Genomic DNA, 14624 nt, shown 5'->3' on the forward strand with positions numbered 1-14624 from the left:
TAAGCCCATTATAAGGGACTTTAGAAAGCCTAAGATGCTAGAGGGGTGAGTTGAGTACGAAGCTCAGAAAAAGCGCCTTGCGCATGGAGCTCGGCAATAGGCCATTGGGGGTTGTTGGAGAGGTGTCCTCAACTTGGCTGAGAGTCCCTAGTTTAACCATCTGGCTTCCTAGACTACTTTGGCTGAGAACTAGGTGATCCGGGAAGGTTTCTACCTATCCAAGATTGTGAAACCATTAATCGCCCTCACCTACCTCTAGAAGGGTCCTTAACTTTCTTTGTAAGCCAGTTCCAAGGCTTCCTGCATTTCCTCCTCTGTCGTTTTTTCCTGGAGACTGGTTGCACACTTTTCATTCCCATAAACCACATCACCCCTAACTCTTTCCACATCCTTGCTAGAACCGTCCTTCCAACATCTGAGACTTCTATTAATCCCCATCATCTTCCATTTCCTTTACCAACTGAAGATGACCGAGCTAGGGGTGTTCTACTTCATGGCCCGACTTAATTGTCAATTTCTAGGAGCTAACTCTACTTCTCACAAGGATCGGATTTTTTTTTCCTTAGACCTTCTTCTCGTTATCTTTTCCTTTTCTCTTTCCCTTTTCGACCTATTGGGTGGACGAGCACCCTCCCCTCTCTAACTTAGGTAGGCTTAAGGAGTCTACCTCGACAACCAAGCCTTTCGAGGGCAAACCTTCAAAATCAATCACCTGATTGATGACGAACTCTTTTACTATTTTGGGTCGAGTCCTACGAAGGTGAAGCTCGACCGCCCCTATGATTTTAAATTGAAAATGACTTAGATTTTCCCTTAGTCCAGAGAAGAAAATGATATAGTTTGATGCCAAAAGCTTTAGAAGAGGAAGAGGGCATCCTCTAAGCAGCCCAACTTGGAGACTGATTGGTTCCCTCTTAAAGGAGCCACTACTAAGGCCCGAACCGTTGAGGGATGAGTCGCCTCCAAGAACTGAAGCACCTCCAAAAGTCGAGGCCCCGCAACCCTTCATGCGCTAGAAGTGATGTGTTGTCAAGGACCTTGAGTTCTAGTGGTGAGTTAGCCAGCAGTGACCGAACCTCTAGCAACCTCAGCAAATCCTTGGCCACCGAGGCGTCTTGAATCCTCATGGTATTTTGCTTGAGGTTGCACCGAAGCTTTGTATGCAAGGCACCCTTTTGAGTTTCATACTCAACTTGCCCCTCCAAACATCTCAGGCTTGCCTCAAGTTCCTTACGATTCGGTCCAATCCCTTAGAAGACCACAAGATAAGCCATTCATGAGTATGCCCCTTGCAAAGATGGGTCGCAACTAGACATGGCCCTTGCAAAGTATGGGTTGGGTAGGTGCGAGTCATAATTAGGCATGAGCCCTGTGGGTATGGTGCCTAGATGGGTATGATCCTGACAAACCCAAGTCATCACTCGTTAGTGCCCCCTCAAAATCTGTGCTCCCTGGTCCATAACATTACACCAGTCTTATAAAAAGGAGTTAAGATGGAAATGATATGGGGAGTTGGACTTGTACTCTGCTTTCTCCTTCCATTCTATTTTACCTTACTTCTACCACCTCTCACTTAAGCATTGGAGGGGCTGGGCTTTGTTAGACAATTCCGGCGCCCTCTGATGCTTGTTACTCTATGTAGGTTCATCTTCATCCTTGGAGGAAGCATTCACATCAGTAGCCAGTGAGGAGGCTACGCAGATGCGGGTGCCGTAGATTTACAAGAACAACTAGAAGTTTGCCCATCAAAGAGCAAGGGAGGAAGTGAGGCAGGTGTTGTAGTCCACTGGCTTTGCTATTTTGAGAATGGAGGTGTGGAGAATGCAGAGGTGGCAATGAAGGTTGGAGGATGGGAGAGTGGTTTGACAATTGTTGCGATAGGAAGCTAAGTAATGGTGGGCGGAGAGTACAGCTGGGGGAGGGAAGAGAGAATGATATAGTGATGCTATGGAGGGTGAAGCAGCCATGCCATTGGAGGCGCAATGAATTGTTTGCTTGAGAATAGGAGGAAGAAGTGGGTGAAGTTGACAACACGACTGAAACCTAAATTTAAATCCTAGAAGTTTTCGTATTGTCATTTATGTGGAGGTAAGTAAGGGACCACATGGGATCTTGACTCGGTCAACAGAGAATCCAAGTAAGGAATCCCTTGACCTGGTCAACATAAGGGTCGTGTGACATGATCTAGGACTTGATCAACATAAATTCCACGTGGCATTTCAACCGTCTCCAACTGGTCAAGACAGCTTTTCAGATCTGTCGAGCACTCTGACCTCCTGAGTAGCCGACGTCTTGAGCTGGACCGACTTTTGGACTTCCCAACATCCCAAGTCAAACAACTTCCCGACCTCCTATGTGAGAGGTACAACGACAGTTACCAATATGAAGGGATATGATGATTACAAGGGAACTATTTAGGGAGGTGAGTCCCTTGAATTTTCTCTCCCTATAGGGGGACTCTTTCAAGAGGTACGATCATAACCTAATTTCATTTACTATCAATGTCATAATTTTTACTTCATTCTTTACTTTGTTTTTTTATTATTCTATTCAAGGCTTCATAATGATTTAGGCGTTAGAGGGACTTCACCGGGTAACTTTTAGTGAATCCTTTGACCCTAATCTCCATAGAAATCAACAATGACACGAGAAGAAAGCGAGTTAGGAGAAAACTTCGGCGTCATCGCTCTTGGTTGCGAGATGGATTTCTACCGTCACGTCATCATGGTGAGATTTCTGTATCATAATATTTTGATACCATTTATGAAAAAATGAGCAAAAGATATTGAGGTCGAAGATGTGAAAACAAACAAATAGCAACAACTACCACCCCAATGATTGTGCCATTGAAGTATATCCATGCAAAATCTGTCCATTCATCATCTATCATATCCCAGATTCTTACAAATTTTAATCTATTGTTGCAGAAATGTAAGGACCCCAAAAGGTATAGAATCCCCTCTTATATTTTTTGGGTCTCTCGGTACTTTTATTTTGCTTGTCCCTCAATAGTCTCTGCTTTTGGCCCTGGGCTTAATCCTTTCACACTACGCCTCCCGTTAACTTTTGCTTACTTGGTTGGATTTGTTATTATGAAAAGCTTCGGTCTTGATTCGAGCAACAGATGAAGAAGACTCGGAAGTGCTTGTCAAGTAAACATCCTTTCATGCAGAGTGGGAAAAAGCGATGACAAAGGTAACACATGTTACGTTAATGAATTTTTTCTTCCTCCCAAACAAGGAGAACATAAATACTTCTCTTCCCCTTCCTTTCCCTTCCTTCTCCCTTCTTTCCCCTTCCGTTAATGAACTTTCTCTTACTCCATCCAAACAGAGCGTAAAAGATGCTACTATTGCCAAAGGCACCCTTGCGTGGTTACTGGAGATCGTGACGCACTGACGCTAATCTTGTGGAGTAGCAAGGCGCCAAGAGTTTCCGACATAACCAAGTCGAAGAGACCGACTCGAGAGAGGCAATTCCTAGATTTCATGAGGTTGCTCTCAATTTCATGGGCTACTCCCACTTTTGGAGTTGCATATTGATCCGACTAAATACCATGAATGATTAAGCCATTAGTCAATGAACAATCTGACATGTGCAATCTCCGAAAGCTCTTGCTGAAGAAAATAAAGAGGACCTAAAATTCAGGAAGTTAGACTGGCACCAGGAAGTCCTGACAGGCCACTCTGACACTTAAGTTAGAGTTACTCGGAGGAAGAAGCATCTATTGCAAGAAGAAGAAGAAGAAATAAAAAAAAAAGTCCCTTCGGCATACCGTTTCTAGGGTTTATATAGTCATCCGGAAAGAATTTCCATATCGATCATAAATGCATCATTATGGGAGTGTACAAAGATATCAGATCTGACAATCGTTGATTGTTTCCATTTCTTTTTGATGTTATGTGCTGATAGGAGGGTATCTGGGTGACCAGATCTGATAATCTCGTAATCATTTTTTTATTCTTAAGCTGCAGCGTGTTTCGAAAATATTTGCAATCCCTATTTATGAGCCCACAAAGGATATAGACTCATGCTTAAGATATAGGATAGAACTAGAGGTGTGTGGAATTGGGACCTGAGTCAGAGCTGGGATGGGCCTTGAGACCAAAGTAACATCTTAGGTTGGGATGACGTCTGAAGTCGAGATGACGTTTGAGGTTGACAAAATTATTTTAATTATGATAGTTGATAAAATTAATTATTTTAAAGTACTTACGAATCTCCAATAGAGGATATAGATTCTCGACTATCTATCATCTCAGCATCTGATTGTCATGTCGAAGAAACTTGCATGGGTACTGGGAATGGGAAGGTATTGACGATGGTGCACGGGAAGGCCCTACAACTGAAGAAGGGTGGGGGGCGTAGGTATAGACTGGCCATGAGTACTCCATCTATGACCACGTTGAGACTGACAAAAAATATATTAGGATAAAATAAATAAAAATTTAATGCATAATGAAGAATATGAAAAAACCTACCATATTTAATAATTCTTGAAAGAGTGCACGAATCAACACACCTAAATATCACCTCTAATGATCTATAGAAAAAGATAATACAGTTAAAATATATAAATTTAAGACAGTAAGTATATAAACAACTAATTGAACTAAGAGTTTTATAAATTTGCATATTAAAACTAAATTTACAAATTTATAGATTAAATTAAAATTTACCAATAAAGTAAACATTACATTACCATATATGAAAAAAAATATCATATTTTTTATTTTAAGATAACATAATTTTTATTTCTTATGCAAGTTATCTTATTAATCGTTCTCCAACAAAAAGCTTGAAAGATTGCACACCATATGAGGTGTGGTATGGAAGAAAGCCTGATATTCAACATTTTAAAAATTATTTAAAAAATTTAGCCATTTTTACTTTTGCACAATTTTATATTTGGACATAGATATCATTGATTTACTCTAGGACAACATCAATAATTTTTTTACACTCTTTTGGCCTTGTTCATGCTAAAGTTTTAAAATTTTAAAAGCAATTAAGCCATCAATAATTTTGACCAAAACTCATTAATGGATCTAAATAAGTCAATTATTTCACTCTAAACTTTATCTAATATGTTCCTTTCACTCTCCTTAGTCTTATCATGCTAAAAAAAAATCAAGACCCGTTTAGAGAAATTATTTAAAAGTTTTAATTTTCTTACTTTTGATAGAGTTTTATATCTTAACCTAGATATTTCTAATTTACTCTAAGAGAACAGCAATAGTTTCTTTGCACTTTCTTGATCGTGTTCATGCTAAAGTTTTAAAATTTTGGAAGTATCTAGGTCCATTAAAGAGTGTTATTCAAAACTCTTTAATGGACCTAGATAAGTCAGTTTCAGTCCAAACTTTATCTAATAAATTCCCTTCACTCTCCTAAATTTCACCATATTCAAAACTTTTAATTAATGATCCCTATCAATTTAGAAAAATTATTTAAAAAATTTAATCTTCTTTACTTTTTTCACATTTTCATTTCTAGATCTAGACATCTCATCAATAATTTCCTCACACTCTCCATATACTGTCAATACTAAAGTTTCAAAATTTTAGAAGCATCTAAACCATTAATGAGTTAGATCAAAACTCATTAATGGATCTAAATAAGTCAATTTTAGTTCAAAGCAAATTTAATAGGTTCTTTTTGTTAGAAATGTGAATGGAAAAATGTGGATGGAAGGAAGAGACTCCATTATGAATAAGACTTTAGTCCCACATTGAGAGTTTTATGGCTAGATGGTTGGTTTATAATATAGCGCATGCATTGATCTTGTGAACATATGTATGAGGAAAGACTCTCTCTCACGTGTGGAAGCACAAAGGTTCGTATTGCGCTCAACCAAGTTAACTTGTGTATGAGAATGAACTGTGCATGTCGAATATCGGATTATGTCGGATTGATCGAGATAAAATTTACACAAATGGAACCTAATATTTTGCCTAACCCACGTGTTGAATAGTCATTACTTGATCATTCATCCGCTAGGCAAATCCAAGATCATGAGAAATAGACAACCCACCAACCTTGAAGCACCGCTAGAGGTGGGATGAATCTATTTTAAGGACACTACATCGTACATAGGCCTCCCTATCTAATTTATTGTAGATGAATCTATTTTAAGGACACTACATCGTACATAGGCCTCCCTATCTAATTTATTGTAGAAACTCTGAAATTAATGATTGGACATGCAAAATAAAAATGCTTTTTCTTGGGTAAAGGAAGGGATGACTCGATCCATTTCTGTATCAATCATGATATATGTAATAACTCGGTCATCCATTTCAAATGCATATCTCGTTTTTGCGCAGCAGGGTTATGAAAACCCGCGAGAAGCAATGGGACGATCTCACTCCCAACTCAGTTGTGACATCCACTGGGCATCTTCTCCTAAGCACCTAGACTTCGACCCGAGCACTAAGTGCTCAGAGTACTCAAAAATACTCTACTAAGCACCTAGACAATCAAGAGTTGGGCACGCGGCTTCCCTGACTTAGTTACACTCTCCATTCGACGGAGCACTCGAGAATCTTGAACGCCTCAAGAAACTTCTAAGTACTCGATGTTCAGCAATCCACTCAAGAGTCGGCGGACTCTCCTGACTCAGACTTGGCGACCTAACATCCCAACACTTAGAGTACTCAAAATACTCTATTGACTCAGTACTCAGGGTACTCGACCGACTTCCCACTCAGACTTGGGAAAAATAAAGTAGTGAACCTCGTGGTACTTGGAAGAACTTGACTGTGATCAGAGAAGTCCCACTCGTGTGCGAGCAACCAATATTTTGCCAATTGAATATTCTTTTTCTATATGCTCATGAGGGTAACGAAAGCATTAATAAAAAGTTAATGACAATTCTATAACCTCACAGTAATAGTCGACCATTGATGGTTAGTGGCTATCATTTAACTCGAGCGTTGAATAGTCATTACTCGATCATTCATCCGCTAGGCAAATCCACCTGTGATAGCAATTTGGTACGAATTCAGTTCGCCATGACCCCCAGTGTTTGGCTGTGATCACGATTTGTCATTGGATCCTAGAAAATAAACAACCCACGATAACCTCGAAGCACCGCTAGAGGTGGGATGAATCTATTTTAAGGACATTATATCATACATAGGCCTTAGCATCGCTTCTTCCCGATTCGGACAATCGGGCTATCTCACTCCCGACTCAGCTATGAACTTCACTAGGCATCTCCTCTCAAGCACTTGGCACTCAGTGTAACCGTCACGAGTCGGGCACGCAGCTTCTCTGACTTAGTAACGCTCTTCATTCGACAGGAGCACTCGGGAATCTCAAACGTCTCAGGAAACTTCTAAGTACTCGATGTTCAATGATCCAATCAAGAGTCGATGGGCACTCCTAACACAGAATCAGCAGCGACCCAACACCCCAACACTCGGAGTACTCAAAATACTCTGTTGACTCAGCACTCAGGGTACTCGATCGACTTCCCACTTAGAATTGGGAAACATCGAAGTAGCAGACCTCGCGGTACTCGGGAGAACTTGATTGTGGCCAGAGAAGTCCCACTCGTGCGCGGACAATCCAATAGCTCGGTCTAGCCTTCAAGGCTGACAACTTGAGATTATAAGTTCAGGTCGCTTAATAGATAAGTCTTATTTGATTTGTAATTTCAATTCAGACTACATTCCTTGTATCTCTAGCAATAAAATTGTCTGACACTTTTTACTCTCCTTAATCTCATTATGCTAAAAAAAACTCTGGGTTTCTGACCGCTCTTAGTTTATAAAAATTATTTTAAAAATTCAATTGCCTTTACTTTTGACATAGTATACCTGGATTTAAACATCTCTTAGTTACTTTAGGACAACAATAATAACTACACTCTCTTGATTTTGTCCATGCTAAAATTTTAAGATTTCAGGAACGTCTAAGCCATGAATGAATTTAGATCAAAATTTATTGATGCACCTAAATAAGTTAGTTTTAGTTCAAACTTTATCCAATAAACTCTCCTAAGTCTCACTATGTTAAAAAAAAGTCTTGATTTATGATCTCTATCCGTTTAGAAAATTTATTTAAAAAATTTAGTCTTTTTATTTAGCTGACTTAAATGCTTTGGAAATTCTAAAATAAGTGGTGATGCTTTTATTAAAATAGCACCAAGATGACGATGTTTTTGACAAAAGTAACATCAAAGTGGTGATACTTTGACCAAAGCAATACCAAGATAGCAATGCTTTCACCAAAGCAGTGCACTATTAGATATTAAAAAAATAAAAAAGTATTTTTAAAATATTTTTTAAAAATTTCTTATAAACCTTTTGTATTTTTTAAAATTTTTATTAAAATTTTAAAATAAAAAAAATAAAAATATGAATAAATTTATGGAACCATTATAAATATAATGACATAAAATTTTTTTAAAAAAATTAAATTCTTTATGATCATCAATATTAAATATGAAAGTCTTTCATCAAATAATCAAGATGATAAAATTTTAAAAATTGGATGCGCTCTTTACAAAAATGCCGAATACTTAATGAAGAGGGAAACGTGAAAATGAACGACAAGTATCAGATGCCGTTGTCCTTGTCTTGTTTCATCATCTTGTTTGTTTCGTCTTTTTTTTTCCTGATTTCAACTCGCTCACCATAATTAGCATTGCCGAGGTACGCTCTTCAACTTCTCTTTCGACGTTTGTTGCTTTTTCAAGTGATCTATGTGCAATCGGTGTGGTTAAATTATGATGTATATACTCACTTGTTAACTGGCGATGTGGTTGGGAAATTTTAATATGAAAAGAGATGAAACTTGATCTTCGTTAACTGGCATAGTCAAGTATTTGTTTCGTTTTCTCATAGTTGGATGCGAAATTTCACATTTTGGAACCATCAAGAACAGAGCGAAACCTAAAGGATTCTTATGTGAAAGCCATGAAAGTTTCGGTTCTTTAACTTTGCATTGTTTGATGGCCAATTTGTTTTTCTTTATCTTACCTCTTTTCTTTATACCTGGGTTTGGATTTGCAGCAAGCACTGTAATTTTGTATTTTTGTTTTTTGATTTCTGAACTACCAAATAGACCCTGTAAATTTACTTCTTGTGCAGATTATGATTGTTCCTTGTTTCAGTAACATTTGTGGAGGAATGGAATCAGAAATTGGGAATGCGATTGTGAAGTATTTTTGGGAAAAAATAAAGACACACGCATGTTATTTTATATATTACAAAAAGAAATTTGAGGAACTCGAAGAACAGTTGAAGCTTTTAAAGGCCATCAGGGATGACACACAACAAAAAGTGGAGGCAGCTGAAAGGAATAATGAAATTATCAGTGAAGAAGTAAACTTGTGGCTAGACAATGTGCTTGAACTGGAGGGAAAGTTTGATAATATCGAGAACAACTTCAACAGGATAGTAAGGGATGAGAAATGCTACACCCCTAGTTTGGTGCCTCGTTATAAGGTTGGAAGGGAAGCAACCAGGAAAAGAGTCGAAGCATCAGAATTACTAGATAGAAAGAATTTCCAAACTTTTTCTCATGCTCCTGATCCATCAACTCTTAATCATCCATCAAGCGGAGACTTTGTGAGCTTTGGTGCCACCAAAGAGGCAATGCAAAAGGTTATCGATGGACTGAATGATGATACAGTGAATCTGATTGGAATATATGGCATGGCTGGTGTAGGCAAGAGTACATTGATGGAAGAAATAGGCAGAAAGATGAAGGAAACAGAAACGTTTGATGTGGTAATAGATGTGGTGGTTGTGTCACATAATCCAAACATAGCTCAGATCCGACGTAACATTGCTGATGCGCTGGGCATGCGTGAATCCTCAAATAAGATGTTGGCCACTAGGTTGAAGCAGGAGAAGAAAGTTTTGATAATGCTGGATGATGTTTGGGAACGGTTGGAGCTGGTTAAGGAAATTGGGATTCCATACCAAGAACACAAGGGTTGTAAAGTGTTATTTACCTCCCGCAAAGTTGAAACATGCAATGTAATGGAAGCTGATGTTTCAGTGGAAGTTGCCACCTTGTCCGAAGAAGATTCATGGCAACTTTTCAAAATGAGGGCAGGACAAGTTGCTGAGTCTGATGGCATAGAACCAGTTGCAAGAAAGGTAGCACGAGAATGTAGTGGTTTGCCGCTGGCACTTGCTGTGGTGGGAAGGGCATTACGATCTTACGAGGACTCAAGTTCTTGGGAAGATGCCTTGTCCCAACTCAAGCAATCCGTTCCTTTAAACATGGAAGGGGTAGAGGAAAAATTGTTCAAACCAATAGAACTAAGTTATCAAAACCTGAAGACTGCTGAACTAAAACAACTGTTTCTCTACTGCTGTTTGTTCCGCGAGGACTATGACATCAGTGAGGATGAAGTAACTCAATATGCAGTGGGAGAGAATTTATTGAGGAATCTCTCCACATTAGAGGAAGTACGTGGCAGAGTGCATTTTTTGCTCCAGAAACTGAAACTTTCATGTTTAGTGCTTGATAGTAAGAAAGCCGGGTGTGTGAAGCTTCATGATGTGGTGCGAGATGTAGCTATATATATTGGCTCCAAGGACAACAACCATTTCCTTGTTAAAGCTGGCCTTCACCTGAGAGATTGGCCCGAGCGCGAGAACTTAGCAGCTTGGAAGAGAATTTCACTCTGGGACAATGACTTGCAAGAAATTCCTGAAAAACCAGATTGCTCCAACCTAGTTCTGTTGTTGCTGAATATGAACCCAATTACTACTTTGCCAACCAATTTCTTTGAAAACATGGTCACACTAAATGTTCTTGATTTAAGTGATACGGACATTACTTCTTTGCCTTCGTCATTGGCATGCTTAAAATGTCTAGGAACTCTCCGTTTAGACAAATGTAAACGGCTGAACGATATAAATGTTGTCGGGGAACTAAAGACACTCATAATACTTGCCTTGCAGGGATGCAGAGGAATTAGTGCATTACCGGAAACTGTATATGGTTTGGTTAAGCTAAAGCTTTTGGACTTGTCGAATTGCACATTGCTGCAGATACCCAGAAATTTGATACCAAAGTTAACTCAACTGGAAGAATTTTACCTGAGAGGCTACAATGTGACTGAAGCACTACTAGTTGAGGTTGCATCTTTGAAAAGCTTGGTCAGGGTTGAGTTGTATGTCAAGTATGCTCGAGATTTTTCTGAACAAATTATTCCTGGCGATGCTTACAAAGTCTTGCGCCACTTCATTATATATAATGAGCCAGATTGGTTTTCACTGGCTTCGGAATACCAGAGAAATTTTTTTATAAAGCAAGCAAATCAGTCAGTAATCAGTTGGGGTAAGCCTTTTCTGAGGAGAGCCGAAGAGTTGAGGCTTGATAATTGCCAGTGGAATTTCACAGATCTGATACACTTAGAGAACACATCTTGCTTTGCCACTCTGAAGTCTTTGCTCATTGTGAACTGCCATCAAATCCAATGTCTTCTACGGTCAGCTGATGATACTCCATCGAATGCATTTGGCGAGCTCATGAAACTAACCCTTTTGGACATGGAGAAGCTGGAACAGGTTTGTCATGGCCAGCTTCCTGCTCATTCACTTGGAAAATTAAGAACACTTGAAATAAGAAGGTGCAGAAACATTGTTGACATTTTGCCACAAGACTTGCTTCGGAGAGTGCATCGAAGTCTAGTAGAGCTTCTTCTTGATGGATGTCCCGGGCCACATGTACTGCTAAATTTCGAAGGGCTTGGGCATGATTCTGTTATCTTTCCGAACTTGCAAATGATACGACTATCTCAGATGTCAGATGTAATCAGTTTCTGCACTGGAGTTGTTCCTCCTGGAAGCTTGCATAACCTCATTACTTTTGAAGTTGTTAATTGTAAAAAGTTATCGTATCTGTTCTCGCAGACATTGGGCGCAACTCATTCACGGTTACTACCATCTGAAACTTTTAAGAAACTGAAGCAACTACAGATAATGGGATGCCCATGCCTCAAACATATTTTCTTGCCAAGCATTGCAAATGAGCTTCAAAGCCTAGAAAGATTGGAGATAAAAAATAACAGCTCCATTGAGACTATCATCGCTGACGAAGAAGGCTGTGATTTGAAGAAGGAGGCTTTCCCCATGCTCAAGCAACTGCTATTCATCAAATTGCCCAGGCTAAGATGTTTCTTCGAAGGAGAACCGGCAAAAACCTTGGATTGGCCATCATTGGAGTACATCCACCTCGGTGACTGTTCGAACCTAGCAAGACTGCCCATTGGACATGAGAGCGCACAAAAGCTGGAGAAGGTGCACGTTGTAAGACTTGACGATGTCAACTGGTTCGAAACATTAAAATGGGAAGATGATACAACCAAGTCACGCTTTGACATCATGTAAGAGCCTCCGAGTCATTGTTTTACTTGAACATTCTACTAATCATTTTTGCCATTTCAATATGATAGAACCTGAAAACAAATGAAAGCTATTCAGTATCAAGATCTAGTTTTGACCCTTAATGAACTTTGAATTATTGTTCCATCAAACTGATGTCTGTAACTTGATGCAGTCAATCCATCAATGAAGTCAAGTAGGCTCCAACTTTGAAGGATGGATTCTTTTTGTGAGGTGTGATGATTCTGCTTGCTCTCTTACAAGATTCAGGAGCCATTTAAATCTCTAGATTTGTGTTTTTAAATTGGGTGGGTGTGATCTAGAAGACATTATCTAATCGAACAATTCAACAATAATTGTAATGTATTTCTCTTGTTCTTTCCATTTTATGCTTCATGCTTCATGTAGCAATGATTGTAAGATATTTCTCTTGTTTGTTCCACTTTGGGCTTGTTTTTGATCAAGTTTCATGTAAATAGATGCGTCCAAGATATGCCTTCTCACTGGTTACTGATGTGGATGTGACTAACCTGCGTGAAGTAACACGTGTCAGAGGGGTCGGAATTGTCTGACAAAGCCTCTGCCTACCATTGCCAACTTAACTTAGCTCCTTGTACTGTTGTCAGCTTAGTTCCATTTTATATGACTGGTCACCTGAACCCTAGGACTATTGAGCCCTAAGGGCATGGGTTGCGAGAGCATGGATTCGTGGCCTATTTCCACACGGCCCATGCATAATTATGATTTGTATGGCTCATACGTTGCAAGGGCCATGCCTAGTTACCCATCCTTACAATAGCCATGCAAGGGAAGGTTTGGGTCTGTAGTCTTCTGAGAGACTAGGCCCATTATAAGGGACTTTAGAAAGCCTAAGATGCTCAAAAGGGGTGAGTTGAGTACGAAGCTTAGAAGGGATCCCTACTCATGGTTGCTTTCTTCGAGATTTGGTCATGTCGTTGGATGTGGTGTGTGGATATTGGATGTGGTGTGAGGATCTTGAGGTTGATCCCTGCCCTTGGACCAAGAACAATTCCCGCCCATACTATTTGCCTTTCCTAAAGTTTCATAATTCACATGCGGTTGTCTGTTCGATCTTCGTGGTTGTCCTATGTTTGTCATTTCAACGGTTTGGCAGGACCTAGGGAGGTTGTGTGTCATCAAAATCAGGAATTTTGATAGCCCTAAGGAGTCTTCTCGTTGTCGGATTAAATGAGAGGGAAGGGTTTATAAGGGTTGAACTCCACCCCCTCTCTTCTCATTTGCTTTCGGTCCTTGCCTTCTACTCCTCCATCTTCCATATGCGCATAGCTCCAGTAACTTCTTGCCCCCTTCTTCTTCCCCTTTTTTATCCTTCATAGATAACTTCTAAGACTAGGTATCCTAGTCTAGCTACTAGCAAGCAAATTTGGCAATAAGCCATTAGGGGCTGCTGGAGAGGTGTCCTTAGCTCCTACTGAGGGTCCTTAGTTTAACCATCTAGTCTCCTAGACCACTTTGGTTGAGAACTAGTTGATCCGAGAAGGTTTCTACCTAACCAAGATTGTGAAACCATTAATCACCCTCACCTACCTCCAGAAGGGTCCTTAACTTTCTTTGTAAGCCAATTTGAAGGGGGCCTTCATTTCCCCCTCTACCATTTTTTCCTAGAGACTTGTTCATACTTTTCCATTCTCATAAACCATATTTCCCCTAACTCTTTTAGTACCCTTGCTGGAACCATCATGGTGTCCCAAAATCTGAGAATGTAGGATCAATTTGATTCTAGAGGGGGTGAATAGCATACTCATTTTTTTCGTCATCTATTACTTCATCTGTCAACATTGTTAGAAACGCATAGTGGAAATAAAAGTAGAAAGACAATGAGCACAAAAATTTGCTTGGTTCACAGCTCCTTTCTTGGGTGTTGCATTCAATGTATGCACTCAGCATGAGTCCATTAGTATTTGTCTCCTTTCTAGATACTTTTTGGAGGCAGAGAAATCTCTTGCAAATTTTGTAAGAACAAGCATAAATATAAAATGAGTAATTAAAAACACATGTATAAAAATGAAAGCAAACTCATTGTGAACCGATTGGAAATCATGAGTGTCGCGACACTCCTCACACAAGTGGAGTTTGGAGCACTTTCTACACTAGAACGAAGATGAATGCTTGTAAGAGATAATGGAAGACGATGCCTCCATTCCCCTTTTATAGAACTCGATTGACACTCTTTCAGTCGACTGGACCTCTGCTGACTCGGCTACATCTCCATCCACTTCGGGCTAAGTC

At 39.6% G+C, this 14624-nt stretch overlaps 1 protein-coding gene across 1 annotated transcript; it reads left to right on the forward strand.

The window, feature by feature from the left end:
* Positions 1-9101: 9101 nt before the first annotated feature.
* On the forward strand, positions 9102-12662 carry LOC141828620 (disease resistance protein At4g27190-like). The gene is made up of 2 exons (XM_074716073.1): positions 9102-12355; positions 12529-12662. The coding sequence occupies exons 1-2, from the start codon at positions 9102-9104 to the stop codon at positions 12551-12553; spliced, it is 3279 nt and encodes a 1092-aa protein (XP_074572174.1). The 3' UTR covers positions 12554-12662.
* Positions 12663-14624: the final 1962 nt, after the last annotated feature.

Source organism: Curcuma longa, chromosome 4, assembly GCF_044706935.1.
Source record: "Curcuma longa cultivar G26 ecotype Majalengka, Jawa Barat chromosome 4, ITB_CL_G26_1.1, whole genome shotgun sequence".
Lineage (NCBI taxonomy): Eukaryota > Viridiplantae > Streptophyta > Magnoliopsida > Zingiberales > Zingiberaceae > Curcuma > Curcuma longa.